This window comes from Schistocerca gregaria, chromosome 2 (assembly GCF_023897955.1).
Source record: "Schistocerca gregaria isolate iqSchGreg1 chromosome 2, iqSchGreg1.2, whole genome shotgun sequence".
In the NCBI taxonomy this organism is placed as follows: Eukaryota; Metazoa; Arthropoda; class Insecta; order Orthoptera; family Acrididae; genus Schistocerca; species Schistocerca gregaria.
This window is the reverse complement of record NC_064921.1, coordinates 717407471-717425880: the sequence shown is the minus strand read 5'-3', so window position 1 is coordinate 717425880 and position 18410 is coordinate 717407471. Positions and strand designations below refer to the sequence as shown.

General features: G+C 39.2%; 1 protein-coding gene across 2 annotated transcripts in view; it reads left to right on the top strand.

The window, feature by feature from the left end:
* LOC126334845 (ATP-binding cassette sub-family C member 4-like) overlaps nucleotides 1-18410 on the top strand; it is a 357709-nt gene that overhangs the window by 198613 nt on the left and 140686 nt on the right. For both annotated transcript variants that reach the window (XM_049997512.1, XM_049997513.1), the window contains exons 11-14: nucleotides 2445-2731; nucleotides 13533-13716; nucleotides 13796-13939; nucleotides 14029-14124. In XM_049997512.1, coding sequence (XP_049853469.1) covers nucleotides 2445-2731; nucleotides 13533-13716; nucleotides 13796-13939; nucleotides 14029-14124 — 711 coding nt within the window. The remainder of the gene's footprint in view (nucleotides 1-2444; nucleotides 2732-13532; nucleotides 13717-13795; nucleotides 13940-14028; nucleotides 14125-18410) is intronic.

Here is an 18410-nt window from a genome sequence, read left to right as displayed (position 1 = left end):
CTGCGAGGAAAATAATTATAGGGCACGAACTTCTCCTGTAGGTAGACAAACAAGTCGGCATTGCCCGTGTCTAACATGGGTGTGAACTAACTTCACTTCCACAGCCTCCTCCTCCTCCTATATATGGGTGAGAACTAACTTCACTTCCACAGCCTCCTATTCCTCCACCACCAACGTAACACTGTAAGTAGAGTAACTATAGAGGCAAAAATTCTTAAACTGCTAGGCCAGTACATACTCTATCAGCAAAGACGTTTTTGAACAAAGACACACATTACATAACGTGATTCTCAAGATTTATTTAATTATCCATTATTTAGTATTTATATAATTTGTTTTATTGTCATTTATTTTGAAAACAGGCCAGTATCTTTAATATCTTGGAGAAGCATCAAGTAATGATGAAACGGATACTCAACAATGGAGAGATTTTAACGAAATTTACATTGTTAGTACATAATGTACTTTATTCCTGCTCTGTGGCATTTTTTTAAAATTAGCACCTATACTGTAGCTCAAGAAATTTCCATTCTCCAGACACACTGTATTCCATAATTCAATGTGCGATTCTAGTCTACACTCTACGATCTGTTAATTTTAACCACTCGCGAGTTTTTTGCTACATGAGAAACTAATAGGTACAAACAAACATTAATATTCATCTTTTGAAACTGCAGCTCTTGTCTTTGTTTCCGTGTCTGCAGTTAAATTATAGCATATAGGTTCCGCCTTTTTTCAAACACGCTGTTTTCTCTTTTTAGCCAAACGTGTTTCAGCACCTCTGTGCACCTCTATGCCATCATCATTGGGTTTTTGTTTATTGAAAACTGTAAAAAGTGAACATATTTTGGGTTGTAACTGGTCCAACAAAGTGTGGCCTAAAGCAAGTTTTTACTCATTTTGCTTCTTACCGTGATTTTACGTTGTATGATTTTGGAGTACCAACTGTATGGTATCCTGCATTGATAGCTTGTCATCTGCAAACCAAACGATGTAAATGTGAATTTCATCGGCGAGTTAACGCCTCCCTTGATTTTTAAAAACCGTGATTTTGGCGTGTCGAAATGTTCTACGTGTACCTTTGTTACAACTGACGTTTTGTTGGAACTGATCCTTCTTTTGCGTTATAAGTACACTGTACACACACATTAAGGTACTTAGTGTGTGTGTGTGTGTGTGTGTGTGAAGGCAATAGCAGAAGGCAATCAAGTTTTAAATGAAAACACTATACTCTGTAAAGGAACATTATTTAACACATTAAAGGAACTTTACAGAAAAGGCAACACAAACAGCTAAAGGAGCTTACACACACACACACACACACACACACACACACACACACACACACAGTTAGAGGGAGAGAGAGAGAAAGTAAACAAAATTCAAATTCGGGGCGAACTCTCTCGGGATCAAACGAACGCCGACGTGGTTAGGAAACACAACATTGTGCTCACTATGTTTTGCGAAGTAAAAAGACGTTTATAAAAAAAGAAATTACACAAAGTACGTTAATATGTGTGTGCACGACGCAAAAGAAGAAGGATCGTCACAACAAAAGAGGAGTAATAACAAATATATACGCAAAACATTTTGACACGCCAAAATAACGGTTTCTAAAAATCAAGGGAGGTGTTAACTTGCCGATGAAATACACATTTACATAGTTTGATTTACATGATAAGCTATCAGTGCAGGACACTATACAGTTGATCCTGCAAAACCATGCAATGTAAAATGACGGTAACAAGCAAAACGAACAAAAAATGGTCCAAATGGCTCTGAGCACTATGGGACTTAACTTCTGAGGTCATCAGTCCCCCAGAACTTAGAACCACTTAAACCTAACTAACCTAACGACATCACTCACATTCTTGCCCGAGGCAGGATTCGAACCTGCGACCGAAGCGGTCAGGCGGTGCCAGACTGTAGCGCCTACAACCGCTCGGCCACTCTGGCCGGCGCAAAACGAACAAACTTTCTTTAGACCTCATTTTGTTAGACCAGTTACAACCTAAAATATGTTCACTTTTTATAATTTTCAATAAACAAAAACCCACTGATGAAGGCACAAAGGTGCTGAAACATGTTTGGGTAAAAAGGAAAAACAGCATGTTTGATAAAAGGCGCAAAATTAATATTTGGACAGAGTAGTCAACAATGCCACTTTAGGACCATACCAACTTAAAACTCAAATCACAAAAACTTCTAAGTAGATTTTATACGCTAATTGTTGTCATGCGAAACTCCGTATAGGATGAGTTTTATGTATCTCAGCAATCAGTATCACGGTCCTTATTTCAAAAGTTGTCTTCCACCTTACTGATAAGTATGACCCTTAAATTAAGTAAGAATTTGCTTGAACAAATTAAAGATGGAGAGCTAGAAACAGCATTGCAATGAACGCTAAGCTTATTTATTGTACGTATCTCCGTTGGTTTCTCCAGAGCTCTCTTTTGTACCTGCTGATAAACGAGTTGACTCCGACGAGTGGGAAGCTCAAGATTGGCGGGAAGGTATCCTACGCGAGCCAGGAGCCGTGGATATTCGTGGGTACCGTGCGGCAGAACATCCTGTTCGGACAGCCGTACGACAGGAAGAAGTACAAGCGGGTGGTGGAGGTGTGCGCCCTGTCCAAGGACTTCGAGCTGCTGCCTTTCGGCGACAAGACGCTGGTGGGAGAGAAGGGCATCACACTCAGCGGTGGGCAGAGGGCCAGGGTCAACCTCGCCAGGTACGTGCAATACTTTCCGGGGTGCGAGTGTGGTTTTCCGCGGTGACATTCTTGGAAAAATGTGGCGTCGGTGCTCTGTGGCAGTACTCCTAAGAATACTGTTCCTGGAATATAAAAAAAGTCCTTGTGACTGAGGTACCAATCACTTTGGTCGGTTGGTAAGTATGATATTAGAACGCCCCACAGAGCACCAAAGCCAAATTAAATATGGCGATTTTCACAAATCTGGTGTTGGCAAACAGCCTCATTTGTATACAGAGTGATTCAGGTGCCCCTACCGATGTCGTTTTATGCAACCCGCAAAGTTTAGTTGACTTCAAAAACCACGCTGAAATTAGCATAGTCTCTCGATCGTTACGCGCAAACTCTTAGTGCTACAGAAGTAAACGAACATGATATTTTTATAGAAAATTTAATTTAGTTAAATTTTATACTGGGACACGTTTTTGCCAGAGGCCGCAGTTTTCGAGTTATTCCAGGAAAACGTACATAAATGACTTTCACACCCACCCTCACTCCCACACTAAGGCCTCAACGAGCAGAATTTCTAGCATATTGTTTACGGAATTTCTCACTTCCACCGAACAAAAATTTGGGACTACTCTAAGTATTTTCCGCGTTTGACCTTGTTAGGTCTTCACTGACTTGTCTTACAACGTTAACGGCTTCGGAGAGCATTTACAGATTGTATAACCGAAGTTTGTGTAAATTTTACCTAACAATTTTGTGAATTTTATCACCATAAAATAAACATTTACGTCGTTGTATTTTTCAGGCGTTCTGACCACGAATCTACTGTACTTTGCAAGGGTTAATGTAGGATTGAATTGTCAACGTAATTAGTTTTGACTTAATGTTTACAAAAGTCGTTTATCTTTCATTCCACTCATGGGCACATTTAAATTATTAATGTTAACGAAGTAACCGACTATATCGGTGGCGTAATAGCCCATTCAAGAGTTCACTATCAGGAACAGTTCGTGTAGTCGAAAATTTTTGTACAATGTTAGGAGGGAGTGCCGTGAAAAACGTACTAGGAATCGTGAGGCAAGGAATGAGGTTGGTGATGGAAGTGTATATCAAGGTCACTTTTGTATCTCTTTCTTCAATAGTTCGAAAACAACGGGCTCCAGAGAAAATGTATCCCCGTACAATATTTAACTAAATCAAATTTTCTACGAAAAGGTCCTCTTCAGATTCTGAAGGATTAATAGTTTTCGCGTAGCGAGCGAGAGAATATGAAAATAGCTCACGTGATTTTTGAACGCCAGAAGTAACATTGCGGGTTGCATAAAACGACATTACCCTGTATACACGGTGTCCCAGGATTTATGGTCAATATTGAGAGATACGACGCGTACGATCATTTGAAGCAAAAATTTCATATAAATATATGCTCTATTAGAGATGGTTACCGAGATAGGACACATTTAATGTACAGTGTTACTTATTTTCTCTATTATATCAATATATTGTCTCGTTTACAACAAATGTTTTACTAAGTATCAATCGAAAACTACATATTTTTAACTCATTCATATCTAAGCATTTTCGTATATGTCACATTACAGCTGTTTCACAATTCGCGGTAAGTGTTCGAATATCCTATCGTCAGCTTCACTGAATATCTGCACTCTTTGGAGAACATGTGCTGCTTGTCTCAGCGCCTCTGCACGTCCTGTCAAGAGGGCAACAGCGACCATGATGCGGCCAAACAGTTCATCTCGCGCATTGAGCTTTCGTTTTTACATCTAAGACTTCATCCAACCCCATAAACAAAAGTCAAATGGCGAGCTTGGCGGCCAGTTAATCATATTAGTGCGTTTTTTTCATCCTCCGATCGATCGCAAAGTGGAAACCACAGTGAAAGTAAAAGAAATTTTTTTTGCAACATTTAGTTACTACCTTACATAGTCACCGCCTTGAAGTAGATATTTCTCATAGCGTCGTGCCTAGACACAGTGCGGTTTCTGGGCCTCATTTTGATTCGAGATTGTCATAGTTGCCACACCTGCGAGACTTGAAAGCCAGAACCCTGAAGGCATTGAACATCATCAAATTCCTCAGCCACAGGTCTTGGGGAGCGGACAGGGTGGGTTTCCTCCAGTTTTATCAGGCTTTTGTGCATTTGCAACTGGACTATGGGTGCACGGTGTATGGGTCAGCGAGGCCCTCTTATTTGCAGAAGTTAGTGTTTAGCTTTGATTCGTGCACGGATATTCAAAGCGGTTACACCGACTGCTCACGTAAAGTGCGAATATCGGGTACTAGTAACGGTCCAGCACAAATTTTCATTGTCCTCATTCCTTTATACTGTCGATGGCCGTTCGTATTCGCCGCTGCTAATACATTTAACGTATTTCATAACTGCTGTAGCCACCGCAGTGTCTGTTCCTTTGGACATGCATGCTTGTCTGAAGGAACACTATATTGTTCTCCTTAACAACACAGACACTATAGTATCGTAGTCAGAGTATAGTACCGGAACTGAGGAATTAGCAATGACAACGTTTAATAATGGGCAAACCAAACTGCATAACGTATGTTCTGTATCTGTTTTGCTTGCTGAAGTGCTGAGAAGTGAAACAACATTTCAAAACAATCAACATTTATTTGTTAGAGAAACTATGTACATTCAAACACCTCAAACAATAGCTACAGAGGAATGAATGGAGGCTGTTTACCTTATCCACTATGTTTTCTACTACTAAAAAAACACAAACAACTGCTTTTAACATAGCTGCTAAGGTTCAGTGACCGTGTCAGAGTCTTGTTGCAACCCTTGTTCACAGTACGAGCAGCCCTTAGCGGCTCGCCACCTCACAAGAGTTCATGACGTCGCCTTTCCGGCTTAGATATTTTTTAATATGTAACTTGTAAGTACTGCATCTTTTCGAGTCAGTACAAACTTTAATTTTATTAATGTACTATATACCTAATGTTTTAGTACAGTTAGTCTAATTCTGAAGACGACGCTCACAGTAGCGTCGAAACCAGATCAATTTTGACTTAATGTTTGTGACCGAGAGCTTATTTGTTACAATATAAACAACTGCATTTCTCCTTTAGCGAAACTGATCCTTTCACTTAAAAAGCTATTTAATGGAAATTGCTTCGTTAACTTACGTTCTTATTTGTATACATTATGGGTGTCAGCTCTGTTCTGTTACTGTAAAACCTAAATAATTTACCGCTTTCAGATAGCTGACCTCGCTTGTTTAAGAACATTAAATGGAGAAAATATCCAAGTCGTGATGGGACATTTGCAGTTTACCACGAAAACAAAGTATAATAATTTCGTTCAGGAAATATTTGAACCATAGAATCAGGGTCTAGTTCCCTTGCTAAATTATACTTAGATGACATGGTTCCCAAATCTTTGAGACGTTGTTGATGCATAGTTGATTTGAGAGAATTGATCTGAGAGAACTTTATCGTCAATGGACGAGTGTAAAATGTGCGCAAAGCTGCGGCAAGGAGCTTAAAATTTCAAGCTTGTGCGTAATATCTAAGATTTCAGATAGTTCCAAAGTAAAGTATTTTAATTTTGAAGTATGCAGATATTTAATTTCATCCTCTAAATATGTTGTAACATCATTATGATACTCATTGATTAATAACTTGCAGACCTGAGAGAAGCGATCAGCTATCTTCTTTGAGTATTTCCATAAAACACAAATGTTTCATCCAAAATCGTGTTTCATATTGGGTTTTTAAATTAAACACTAGATTTCTAATAATGACACAAAATACACGTATCTCGAATAAATCTTCTGAATTCACACGTGTCACTTCATTCCTGGTTTCATCATGGAAAGATTTCCTCTTCTTAGTGCTCACTTCTGAGAATTCAGGATTGATGTTAGTTGCTCTGGTAACAACTTTAGTTCAGGGATCATGATGTCCCAATCCTTGCGAAGGTATGTTAACTCATTTAATAAGCTCTCAGAGTGCTCTACCGAAACATTAATGATAGTGTTTCGAGCGTGAAGTAATTGCTTCTGTACCAACAGCCTTAGCTACATTGATCCCATTGTTAAACAATTGAATGACCTCATAACATCCGAAACACCCCATACCACAGAACGTATTTTAGCTGACAATTTTACTTACTGAGGGTCTCTACGGCAAAGGCTGTTATCCATGTAAGCTGCAGTTGCTATTGCAGCATCAACCCGAACACTAAAACGAATATTAGACGTGGAATATAAAGAACTTCCAGCACACTGTTTCAGAAATTACCATAGTTATGGACTGCTACTGAAGAAGTCGTATAGAAGAATCACTCTGAAAAAAAAAAAAATCTGCTTTATCACAACTCTCAGCTGCATTAACTCCACGTAAAGCAATGACAAGTATACACAGAAAAACTTGGAAGAGGATTTCACTGAAGAACATATGTCTGAGCTCCTTTGTAAGCCTCTCTAATATTATTACCATTATCATACCTTATCTGCAGCATTAACTAAAAGGAACTAAGTGTTTCACAGGTGTTGATAGAATGCACCCTCGTTCTCTGGTTACAGTCTACGAATTCCAGAAACTGTTCATTTATTTCATATCCATCAATTTCCTTCTTGAAGTAACACAGAATGAATGTTATTTGTTCAGTATTATTTGAATCAGGAGTCGACAATAATTGAATAATATTACTCATTTTCTCTTTCCAAGATGGCCCCCTTGACTTGATGAGCACAACTTGAAATTCATTCTGAGTATCACTTGACAGATAATGCACTTCTAACTGCTTTCCGTTTGTTTGTCGAGCTCTGTCCTTGCTAGTGGATCACAGTGACGTAAGACATCTAATATTTCGAGAAAATTTCCATTTTTGGAAATTCTAGTTTTCTGAGCTGAATCTCTGAAGGCAAAGACTTTTTGACCAAGAAATAATGTCTCATGATGGGTTACGTGAACTCCTAAGCAAGTTGGCTATTCTAGGGAAGAACAAAAGAAGAAAATTACCTCTTTACTTCGGGACATCACACCTCTTTTATATCAATTTATTTCTTCACTTTTACTGTTCTTCCAGTATAACTATATACAAATAGCAATATTTTATTTTGTATTCACTGTTGAAAGCAAAATATTTTCTGTATACTCGTTTTTCGTGTAAAGCTACGTTCTGATGAAATCAGAAATGCCTTATCTTTGAATGTTACTGACAAACCTACCAAATTATAACGACATTTCACAGCTGTTACCGTGCAATTTGTTGAGGAATTTTTTTTGGTAGGATTTTCAAGAAGAAAGCGCCTTTTCGACTGCATACAAGGAGAGTTTATCGCAATATGTCTAAAGAAAATATAGTGCATTCGAGATCAAACACGAATAGGATTGTACACGATGGTTTTAGCGCACGATGTCTAAAGAAAATGTAGATCATTCAAGTTTAAACACGAACTAACGTGGTATGCAATTGGCCTGTGTGACTCATAAAATTGAAGAACTGAAGTGGAAGGGAAGAGATAGTATGCTTACGCTGTTGGTGGAGTACTGTTCTTTTAGTTGTTATTTGATACAAAATTTATTTTACAACAGCAGTCTGCTGTTTGCTAGTTTCGCATTCTGGGTGATCCGAGATCTTGAGAGACGGAGCCCTTCTTGAAGTGGGGGCCCCGAGAATCTTCCCCCCACAGTCCAAAACCCCCATTCCCTTACCCTCTCTTCGGACCTGGTTTCGGGTATAGAATCTAAAGTGTTCTCTCCCTTTGAACTTCCCATGGTTGTTGTTTCAAATTAAGTTTTAACCATAACAACGTATATGAATTTCCGAAATTAAGTAACCTTCTCTTTCTTATTCGTCTTATGTTCACTATGTAACCAAATCACAGACGACGCTGAGCTGTAACTTACCTCTGAAAACAATTGCTTCACGCTAAGCGTGTTTGATGAAACATTAGCATAATGATAAATTACTACAGAAATAATAGATTTTGAAACTACTGGAAAAGAAACCAAATTCTATACGAAGCACACAGTAGGTGTCGTAAAAATATCAGTTTAACTTTAACAAGCGCTACGAATAAATACTGATGTTCTTTACCTGACGTGCTGTTTTGATGCCGTCGGGAAAATATTTCAGAATCGGTTTTTTTTCAGATTTTTCTGTTCTGGTTGTAATGTCTCAGAATACTGGAAAATATTTCCTTATTCTGTAGTTTGCTCGGCGTCATGGGCTCATTTACATATAGCATGAAACAATCATTAGGGTAACAACAGTATTGTTGCTTTGTACACATGTATGTAATAAATATGTACATATTTACGTCGTGTAAATTGTCACCAGTGTAAAATCATCTTCTGTGTGAATTAAGCTTACTGACGAAGATAGAAAAATTGTGAACTGCTTAGAGAGAAACAAATAATTTAATAAATTTGAAAATCGGGTACGCCCACAATTTGAGGATGATTCTCGATGTAATCGTTAGTTACAGTATACAAAAGGGTTTACATTAGCGAGAGAGGTACGACCGAGTTATTACCTAATTCATTACTGTGGTTAGTTTTACGGTCTAGGAAAAGAGTACCTGTCTCCCTTTAGATCGGTATGTAGGAGGCAGAGTACTTCTTTGATAAGCTGACCTAGAGAAAACTGTTATTCATTTTATCTTTTTACCATGAAATCTCAAAGTTAAAGACTGCAAGCTCTTGAAAACGGTGAGAATTATTCTAGTAATTCTTAGGTACCACGCAAGTGACTGTTATGACATAGTCCAAGTCAGCCAGGAATTACTCCGTTTTCGCTTACCTCCTTTTACAGCCTCGAAGAACCGCTAAACTCCTTCGTCTTCTCTACAATAAAAGATACCATAGGACATCGATTTCTATACTCGAATGGATATTATTAAATAATGAACGGACATACTCCCATATGCCCCAGCTCTATTCATCGCTAAAAAATTTAAGCTACCAGAAATTGACAAAAGAGGTTCAACATTAACAAAGATTGTTTTCCTACAGAGCTCACAATATTCCATCTGACATCGAAATTATTTATTGCAATATATATACATAAGAGTAGACCAAACAAACTTAATGGAGAAACCGTATTTAAAATGCATCAGCACATTATAGCATTCATGATAGCAAACTGTTATATATACCAGAAGAACCTAATATTCGGATGTTACACCTATTATATTTAGAGAAAAATCCTTCAAACACTGCATCATATGAACAGTATCGGCATCTTTTTGTGACTAGCTACAACGTACATTTCCGGTGCCTCAGAGCTGACACATGTTCAGTGTGTGAGAAATTTAGAGTCGACTGTTCTAAAATTGATTTACAGATAAGCAACGAGAAAGGTGCAACTGAGATACAGACTTTGAATAAGCAGAAACAACATCTAACGACTTAAAGTGAACTACATAAAAGGAAAGCGGGCAAGTTTTAGTAGATTAAATGTTCCGAACGTTTGAAGCCTAGAAAATCTGTGATTGAGTAAACAATGTGCATGGGTTAACAGCTTTCTTATATCACAGCCAATGAAGCATACTACCGCAGCAGCTGTTACTTTATTCAATCGATATTCATTTGTTTTCTCTTGGGAAGTCTGTATTTTATTCATTTTAACGAAACACATTCAAAAAAAGGGCGTTAGACTAAGATCGGAACGAATACGACATGTATAAACGACGCAACCTGGCATTTTTAATCAAAGAGTTTTCACAATTTGAAACAATAAAAACACCTGAATGTAATTTTTCGGGGCTTAGTTTTGATGGCGGATGGCGGCTTTAGGTTTTTGACGTCATGACAGTTCTATGGCAAAATATCTCTGCCAAACAATATCTCTGTCTGTCCACATATATCTGGATCGAGCATTTAGATCAGTGATCTCAATACTACCCGGATGTTGAACTCCAGCTGTCTGATGGTGCCAGCCCTAGATGTTCGTAATTTGCTTCTTGCCAAACTGCAACATGACTTCTAGTAAATGTCGCAAGAATACGAAAAGAAAAAAAAACATTTCGATTCCGTTCCCATATAAGCCTATTACATCACACTTTGAGATAAAATTCAAAACAAAAAATCAATCTGCAATTCTTTGTCACCGATGGAAATTTGTTCGGCAAACTAGAATATGGAAGACGATGGAAAGCACATGAATCTGCAAACATGCTGCAGTTCTGTACTCAGAAACCAAACTTACACATGCAGGTTGTATAGAGATCACTGATTTAGATGCCCAGAATGTATTTTGTGTTGTCAACATACATTGCCACCGCAATCACATAATCTCAGGATAGCCCATATTCGCCCGTTATGCGTCCTATAAATTTGGGATGTAATTATATCGCTAATACAGACAGATTCCCGTAGAAGGTGCTGTGGATTTGGTATAGGCGTTTTGTAGACACGATAGTAATTTGCACTTGACACCTGGAATGAAGTGAGCTCTTAGCTTTGAAGAGCAAAACGAACGTCCATTACGTAATAGCATCGTCACTTTCGGTGCATCTACACTGTCCGTCACGTCAGTTCGCTTAGCCCGCTACCGAATGTAGAAAGTTTGGTTATGAATCATCATTCTTGAAACAAGTCAGAGTATAGTAACGGAAGTGAGGAACTGTCAACGACAACGTTTATTAATGGCCAAGACAAACCTCATAATATGTCCTCAAACAGTAGCTATAATGTTGTTGATAGTTCTTCCGGGTTATGTGGCCGTGGTCCATGGAATAATTCTATTCCTAACGTTTCGTCCAATACTACGTTGGACATCCTCAGAGGTATGGCTGGTCCTGTTCAGTCCTGCCGACATCTGAGGATGTCCAACGTAGTACTGGACGAAACGTTAGGAATAGAATTATTCCCTGGACCACGGCCACATAACCCGGAAGAATTATCAACAACAGTACCATCCGGTCGTGAAAGCCTTCATTGTATGATTAGTAGCTATAATGGAATGCATGGAATCTGTTTACCTTATCCATTTAGTTTTGTTCATATGTAACTAATAACGTCATGAACAACTGTATTTTCACCTTCAGTGAAACTTACTTTTTCTCTTAAAACCTTATTTTATGGAAAATGCTTCGTTAACTGACGATCTTCTTTATATACATTGTGAGCATCAGCCGGCCGCGGTGGCCGTGCTGTTCTGGCGCTACAGTCCGGAACGCGGGGCTGCTACGGTCGCAGGTTCGAATCCTGCCTCGGGCATGGGTGTGTGTGATGTCCTTAGGTTAGTTAGGTTTAAGTAGTTCTAAGTTCTAGGGGACTTATGACCTAAGATGTTGAGTCCCATAGTGCTCAGAGCCATTTGAACCATTTTTTTGTGAGCATCAGCTTCGTTCTGTTAATGTAAAACTTAAACAATTTTCGTTTTGAGATGTCTGATCTCGCTTATTTAAGACTTCCGAATGAAAAAAATTACCGAAGTCGTGATGGAACATTCGTAATTTGCCACGAAAACAAAGCATAATAATAACACGTAGATCAAGAAGAAACAGAAGCACAATATCTACTACTATAGCATGAGTGAGGGTGGAGAAAATAGGTTAACTTACGTTTTTAGCCAACGACGATACCGTCAGACTCTTCTTACCGAGAAACCTCGACGTGCCATCTGTGACGTTACTACCCGTTGACGGCCTGTGTGAATTTCACCATTTGAAATGCATTGTGAAATATTTCGACATTACGTGTCATGACGACCAATGTGAATTGGTCTTAAACAAACAACATCGTCCTGAGATCACGTGACAATTTCAGCTTAATGTTGATAACATGCGTCGAACGTAGTGATAACTACAGATATATTTCTACTCCATGACTACCTAAGATGTAATTTGATTGTAAACCTAAAGCATCATTGGAATGATCTGTCATTTTACAAATGTCAAAAATAACACGAAATTTCTATAGAGAGTGAATATGTGATTTATGTTAAGAGCATAGTTCATAAAAGAAATTAAGTTCCAAGATTATTTATGGACGTCACTCCATCTAAAAATGTCATACTACTACTACAAAGATGTGGAATAAAATAATTTATAAATGTAATGTCAACAAAATCTCGTAATAATGGCACATATGGTAAAACAAACTTGTCGCGAACCAACAAAAACTCGTAATAATGGCACATATGGTAAAACAAATCAACAAAGAAGAAGCAATTTGAAACTAATTATTGTAGAACTACAAAGGAGATGCCATATTATGACGATATGCAAACCTCAGACTCACCAGAGAATAACTTGTTACTTGTTGTTCTTTACCGGATAAACATCGTTGAGAATCTCAGTGGTACACCTAATAACAAATAATCTTGCAGACTTGACGCAATAAGCATTAATATTTAGCAGTAGTGTACTATGAAGCACCACTCGCGCCTATTTCCCTTGTCTCATAAATCGTATTCACAACTCTTTGCAGGTAGATGAGTTGCAGCTAACGTAAATAGTAGATTTCCTCCTTCTCAATTTTTAACATTTATGTTACGATAGCAGAGATTATTTTCAGAGATTCCGCTGTAACCACACGGAATGTACTGAGTTAGAAGAAATTCTCCGTACTGGATTTCGAATAGAGTAAGGTGACAATTACTGAAAATAATAATTATCATCATATTTCTAAAATTTATAGCCAGAAAAAACAGCTTCAAGTCATTTTTACGAATACAGGATACCTGTGCAGCATTCTATCTGGTGAATTCCTGTTACACTAAGAAATGACGTCGAGAACAAACAGATGGTGTGAATAAAAGTGATAGAGTTTTAAATAAATTTCTTCATTTCAGGAGAGTGATCAAAATGTTGAACAACGCCACTGTGCCACATCATTTTTACAGGGCTGTGTATAGAGAGGCGGACGTGTACCTGCTGGACGACCCCTTGTCTGCTGTTGACACCCACGTCGGCAAACATCTTTTCGACGAATGCATTAACTCCTATCTGAGTGGAAAGACAAGAATTTTGGTCACACATCAACTCCAGTACCTCCAGGGTGCCGACAGTATTATGATACTAAACAAGGTGCGTTGGTCTCTTTATATACTCGAATGGCTGCAGGTCATTAAGTATATCGCGTTAAAAATATACCTTTGCGGCACAGGGGAACGTAGCGTGCCAGGGAACTTTCGAGGAGATTCTTCGAAGCGGTGTCAGCTTTTCCAAACTGGTGTCTAGTGCCGAAGAAGAGACCGAGACTGAAGATTTCGGCATCAAGCGATCAATAAGCAGGACAAAATCAATGAAGGTGAGACTTTATAAGCTTCTACCAAAAAGTCTGGAACCCGGGTTACCGTTACATATCTTACTGTAAGTAATATTTACCTCTTTTCACAGGAAGAACAGAGTAAATTAAGACGTTCCATACGCATCGGATCTCAAAGGGCCAATGTGAATGTCCTGCAGAGGCAGATATCAACGCTCTCGGAAGTGGTGAGTAGCACCAGCATAGTGTCGCACAGAAGCGGCACAGTCCCATATACGGCTCATTGTCTAGAGAGGATCATCTATGTCAGTGTCGTTTAGTGAATAGTCTTTGAAACCTTTCTCTTTCTAGGGTTGCAATTTGTGTTTAACAAGGCGAATTCAGTGTGCTATTACGTTAAGGGACGTAACTTTTTCGAAATTACTGCTGCGTTCGGTAGATTTTACAGCTTAGTATTCGTGTTTAAACAGTGTAACTTCATTTTTAATATGTCGCTCTGTTTGACAGGAATGAGTGGGTAATCGACAACGAGGTTCTTTTAAAAGAAATTTCCCACATATTTAGTGAAGTGATTTGGGGGAACTACAGGAAACCAAAATCAGGCCTGCCAGATAGTTATCTGCGCCGTACTTCCAAATGCTAACCACCACCCTAATTTTCACACTTCGCTCGCTTTGACCTGCTTCTCGCGTATGACATTTATCCCGTGTTATAAATATTCTGAACTGAAAACAAGATTTTCAGGATGTTAAAAAATCTGTTCATGTATTTTCCCGTAACGAGTCCAAAGCACAAAACATTGCAAGTGCTGTTGGCCCCGTCAGGTTGAAAAGGTTGCAGCAATGGTACATTATTCAGCAATGTCATAAACTCATAATACGTAAAATTTTAAGTAGATCAAATGTTGAATACAGATTATTAAAATATATATGTAAGTTCGAAAAATTGACAGGAAAAGAAAGCAAGGAGCATTCATAGCTGATAATAGATATGCAGCTATACCCACAAACACGCAGCATCACCGGCCGCAGAGTGCGTGGTAAGGAGAGAAACGTGTTAGTAGCCTTCTTCTCTGCCCACGTACGGATTTTGCATTCCCAAGATAACTTAGCGTAGGTCAATAGCCAAGAATGATAAATCGAAGTCACCCAGAATAGGTGCTTTACCAACCTTCCAACCAGCCTTGTCCTCGCTAATGTAGCAATTCGAGCATGTAATTATTATGGCAGACACAAATACATACCAGTAGTTAAAATCTCGCTCTGCAGAGAATTTAAGGAGACTATTCCACTCTAATTATTTCACTTCAATGCCTCTGCACTGACACACGCCACACAGCCAGACTCTTATAGAAAGAAACGCAATGAAGAGGACAGTTAAAGGAATCCTCGCCAATCAGACTTCTACCATAGGCCGTTCTACTCATGATGTGATGCTCTTAATGTACTCAGTGAGGACCACAACAGAAAAATCTGACCAAATAATCTTCAGAAACGTACAATGGTTAACCGTAGTGCCCTATAAAATAGCAGTTCCGATAGGCCATGTTAGGATATTATTGAAAATGACAGTGACCATCGCATTATTTATTTTGCCGCCAACCGGTTTCAACCAGCGATGGGGTGATCTTCAGGGCAATTTAAACCATTTAGTCGCTCGCTGGAGTCGTCACCCTGCCTATGCACTGAAGATGACCGCATAGCGGGTTGAAACCGGTTGGCGGAAAAATAAATAATGCGATTGTGACCGTCATTTTCAATCACTGATTGTAAGTAAATCGCTGTTATCTCAACTCAACTATTTTGTCTAAAAATTCATGTCAGGATATCAGCAATGAGCTGACGTTCTACATCTACATACTGCATCTACATACATACTCCGCGAACCACCGATGGTGCATGGCGGAGGGTACCTAATACCACTGCTGGGCGTTTCCTTTCCTCTTCCACTCGCAAACAGAGCGAGGGAAAAACTTCTGTCTATAAGCCCGCGTACGAGCCCTAATTTATCTTACCTGTTCCTCGTGATCGCTACGTGAAATGTACGCTGGTGGCACTTGAATAGATCTGCAGTCGGTCTTAAATGCCGGTTCTCTAAATTTCCGCAACAGTACCTCGCGAAAAGAGTGTCGTCTTCCTTCCACGGATTCCCATTTGAGTTCACGAAGCCTCTGTGTAACACTCAAGAGTTGATCGAATCTACCGGTAAAAAATCGAGCAACTCGCCTCTGCATTGTTTAGGCGTCTTCCTTTAATCAGACCTGGTAAGGATCCCAAAAACTCGAGCAGTAATCAAGAAAAGATCGCATTAGCGTCTCATGTGCGGTCTCCTTTAACGATGAACAACACTTTCCTAAAATTCTCCAAAAACTAAAATCGACCACTCGCCTTCCCTCCTACCGTCTCTACGTGCTAATTCCATTTCATATCACTTTGCAACGTTACGCCTAGGTGTTTAATCGACGTGACTGTATCAAGTAGCACACTGCTAATGCATATTCGAACGTTATGGGATTGTTTTTTCTACTCATATGCATTAGCTTAAAATTTTCCACATTTCGAGAAAGCTACCATTTCTCAAATCAACTAGAAATTTTGTAGATGTCAACTTGCATCCTCCTAAACTCAACGACGACAACTTCCCGTACACCTGAATGCCATAAGCAACTAGCCACAGATTGCTGTTCAGGCTGTCCGTCGTATACAGAGAATAAGAGCAGTCCTATCACACTTCCCTGGGGCATTCCAGACGATACCCTGGCTCCGTCGAGCACAACTTTTTGTGTTATGTTGCTTAAGAACTCTTGGATCCAATCACGTATCTGGGAACCTATTACGTAAGGGAGCACCTGCCGTAAAAGCCTACAATGGGGCACTGTGTCACAAACTTTCCAACGGTCTAGAAATACTGTATGAAATCTGCCTCTTGTCCTTCATCAATGGTTCTTAGGATACCGTGCGGGAAAAGGACAAGCTGAGTATCACACTAGCTGCGCTTTCTAAGTCCGCGCTGGTATATGGACAGAAATTTTTCCGTCTTAGGGAAACTTAACTGAACTGTATTCGAACTGAGAATATTTGCGAGACTGCTGCAGCAAACTGGTGTTAAAGATGTCGGCTTGTAATTTTGTGGCTGTAGAGGACAAATGTAAGGATATAAAGGCTTATCTCACTAGGGGTAAGATAGATACTGCCTACAGGAAAATTAAAGAGACCTTTGGAGAAAAGAGAGCCACTTGTATGAATATCAAGAGCTCAGGTGGGAACCCAGTTCTAAGCAAAGAAGGGAAAGCAGAAAGGAGGAAGGAGTACGGGAGTAGACAACATTCCATTGGAACTACTGACGGCCTTGGGAGAGCCAGTCCTGACAAATCTCTACCATCTGGTGAGCAAGATGTATGAGACAGGCGAAATACCCTCAGACTTCAAGAAGAATATAATAATTCCAATCCCAAAGAAAGCAGGTGACGACAGATGTGAAAATTACCGAACTATCAGTTTAATATGTCACAGCTGCAAAATACTAACGCGAATTCTTTAGAGACGAATGGAAAAACTGGTAGAAGCCGACCTAGGGGAAGATCGGTTTGGATTCAGTAGAAATATTGGAACACGTGAGGCAATACTGACCTTACGACGTATCTTAGAAGAAACATTAAGGAAAGGGAAACCTACGTTTCTAGCATTTGTAGACTTAGAGAACGCTTTTGACAATGTTGACTGGAATACTCTCTTTCAGATTCTAAAGGTGGCAGGGGTAAAATACAGGGAGCGAAAGGCTATTTACAATTTGTACAGAAACCAGATGGCAGTTATAAGAGTTGAGGGGCATGAAAGGGAAGCAGTGGTTGGGAAGGGAGTGAGACAGGGTTTTAGCCTCTCCCCGATGTTATTCAATCTGTATATTGAGCAAGCAATAAAGGAAACAAAAGAAAAATTCTGAGTAGGTATTAAAATCCATGGAAAAGAAATCAAAACTTTGAGGTTCGCCGATGACATTGTAATTCTGTCAGAGACAGCAAAGGACTTGGGAAAGCAGTTGAATGGAATGGACAGTGTCTTGAAAGGAGGATATAACTGAACATCAACAAAAGCAGAACGAGGATAATGGAATGTAGTCGAATTAAGTCAGGTGATGTTGAGGGTATTAGATTAGGAAATGAGACACTTAAAGTAGTAAAGGAGTTTTGCTATTTGGGGAGCACAATAATTGATGATGGTCGAAGTAGAGAGGATACAAAATGTAGACTGGCAATGGCAAAGAAAGCGTTTCTGAAGAAGAAAAGTTTGTTAATATCGAGTATAGATTTAAGTGTCAGGAAGTCATTTATGAAAGTATTTGTATGGAGTGTAGCCATGTATGGAAGTGAAACATGGACGATAAATAGTTTGGACAATAAGAGTATAGAAGCTTTAGAAATATGGTGCTACCATAGAATGCAGAAGATTAGATGGGTAGATCACGTAACTAATGAGGAGATATTGAATAGAATTGGGGATAAGGGGAGTTTGTG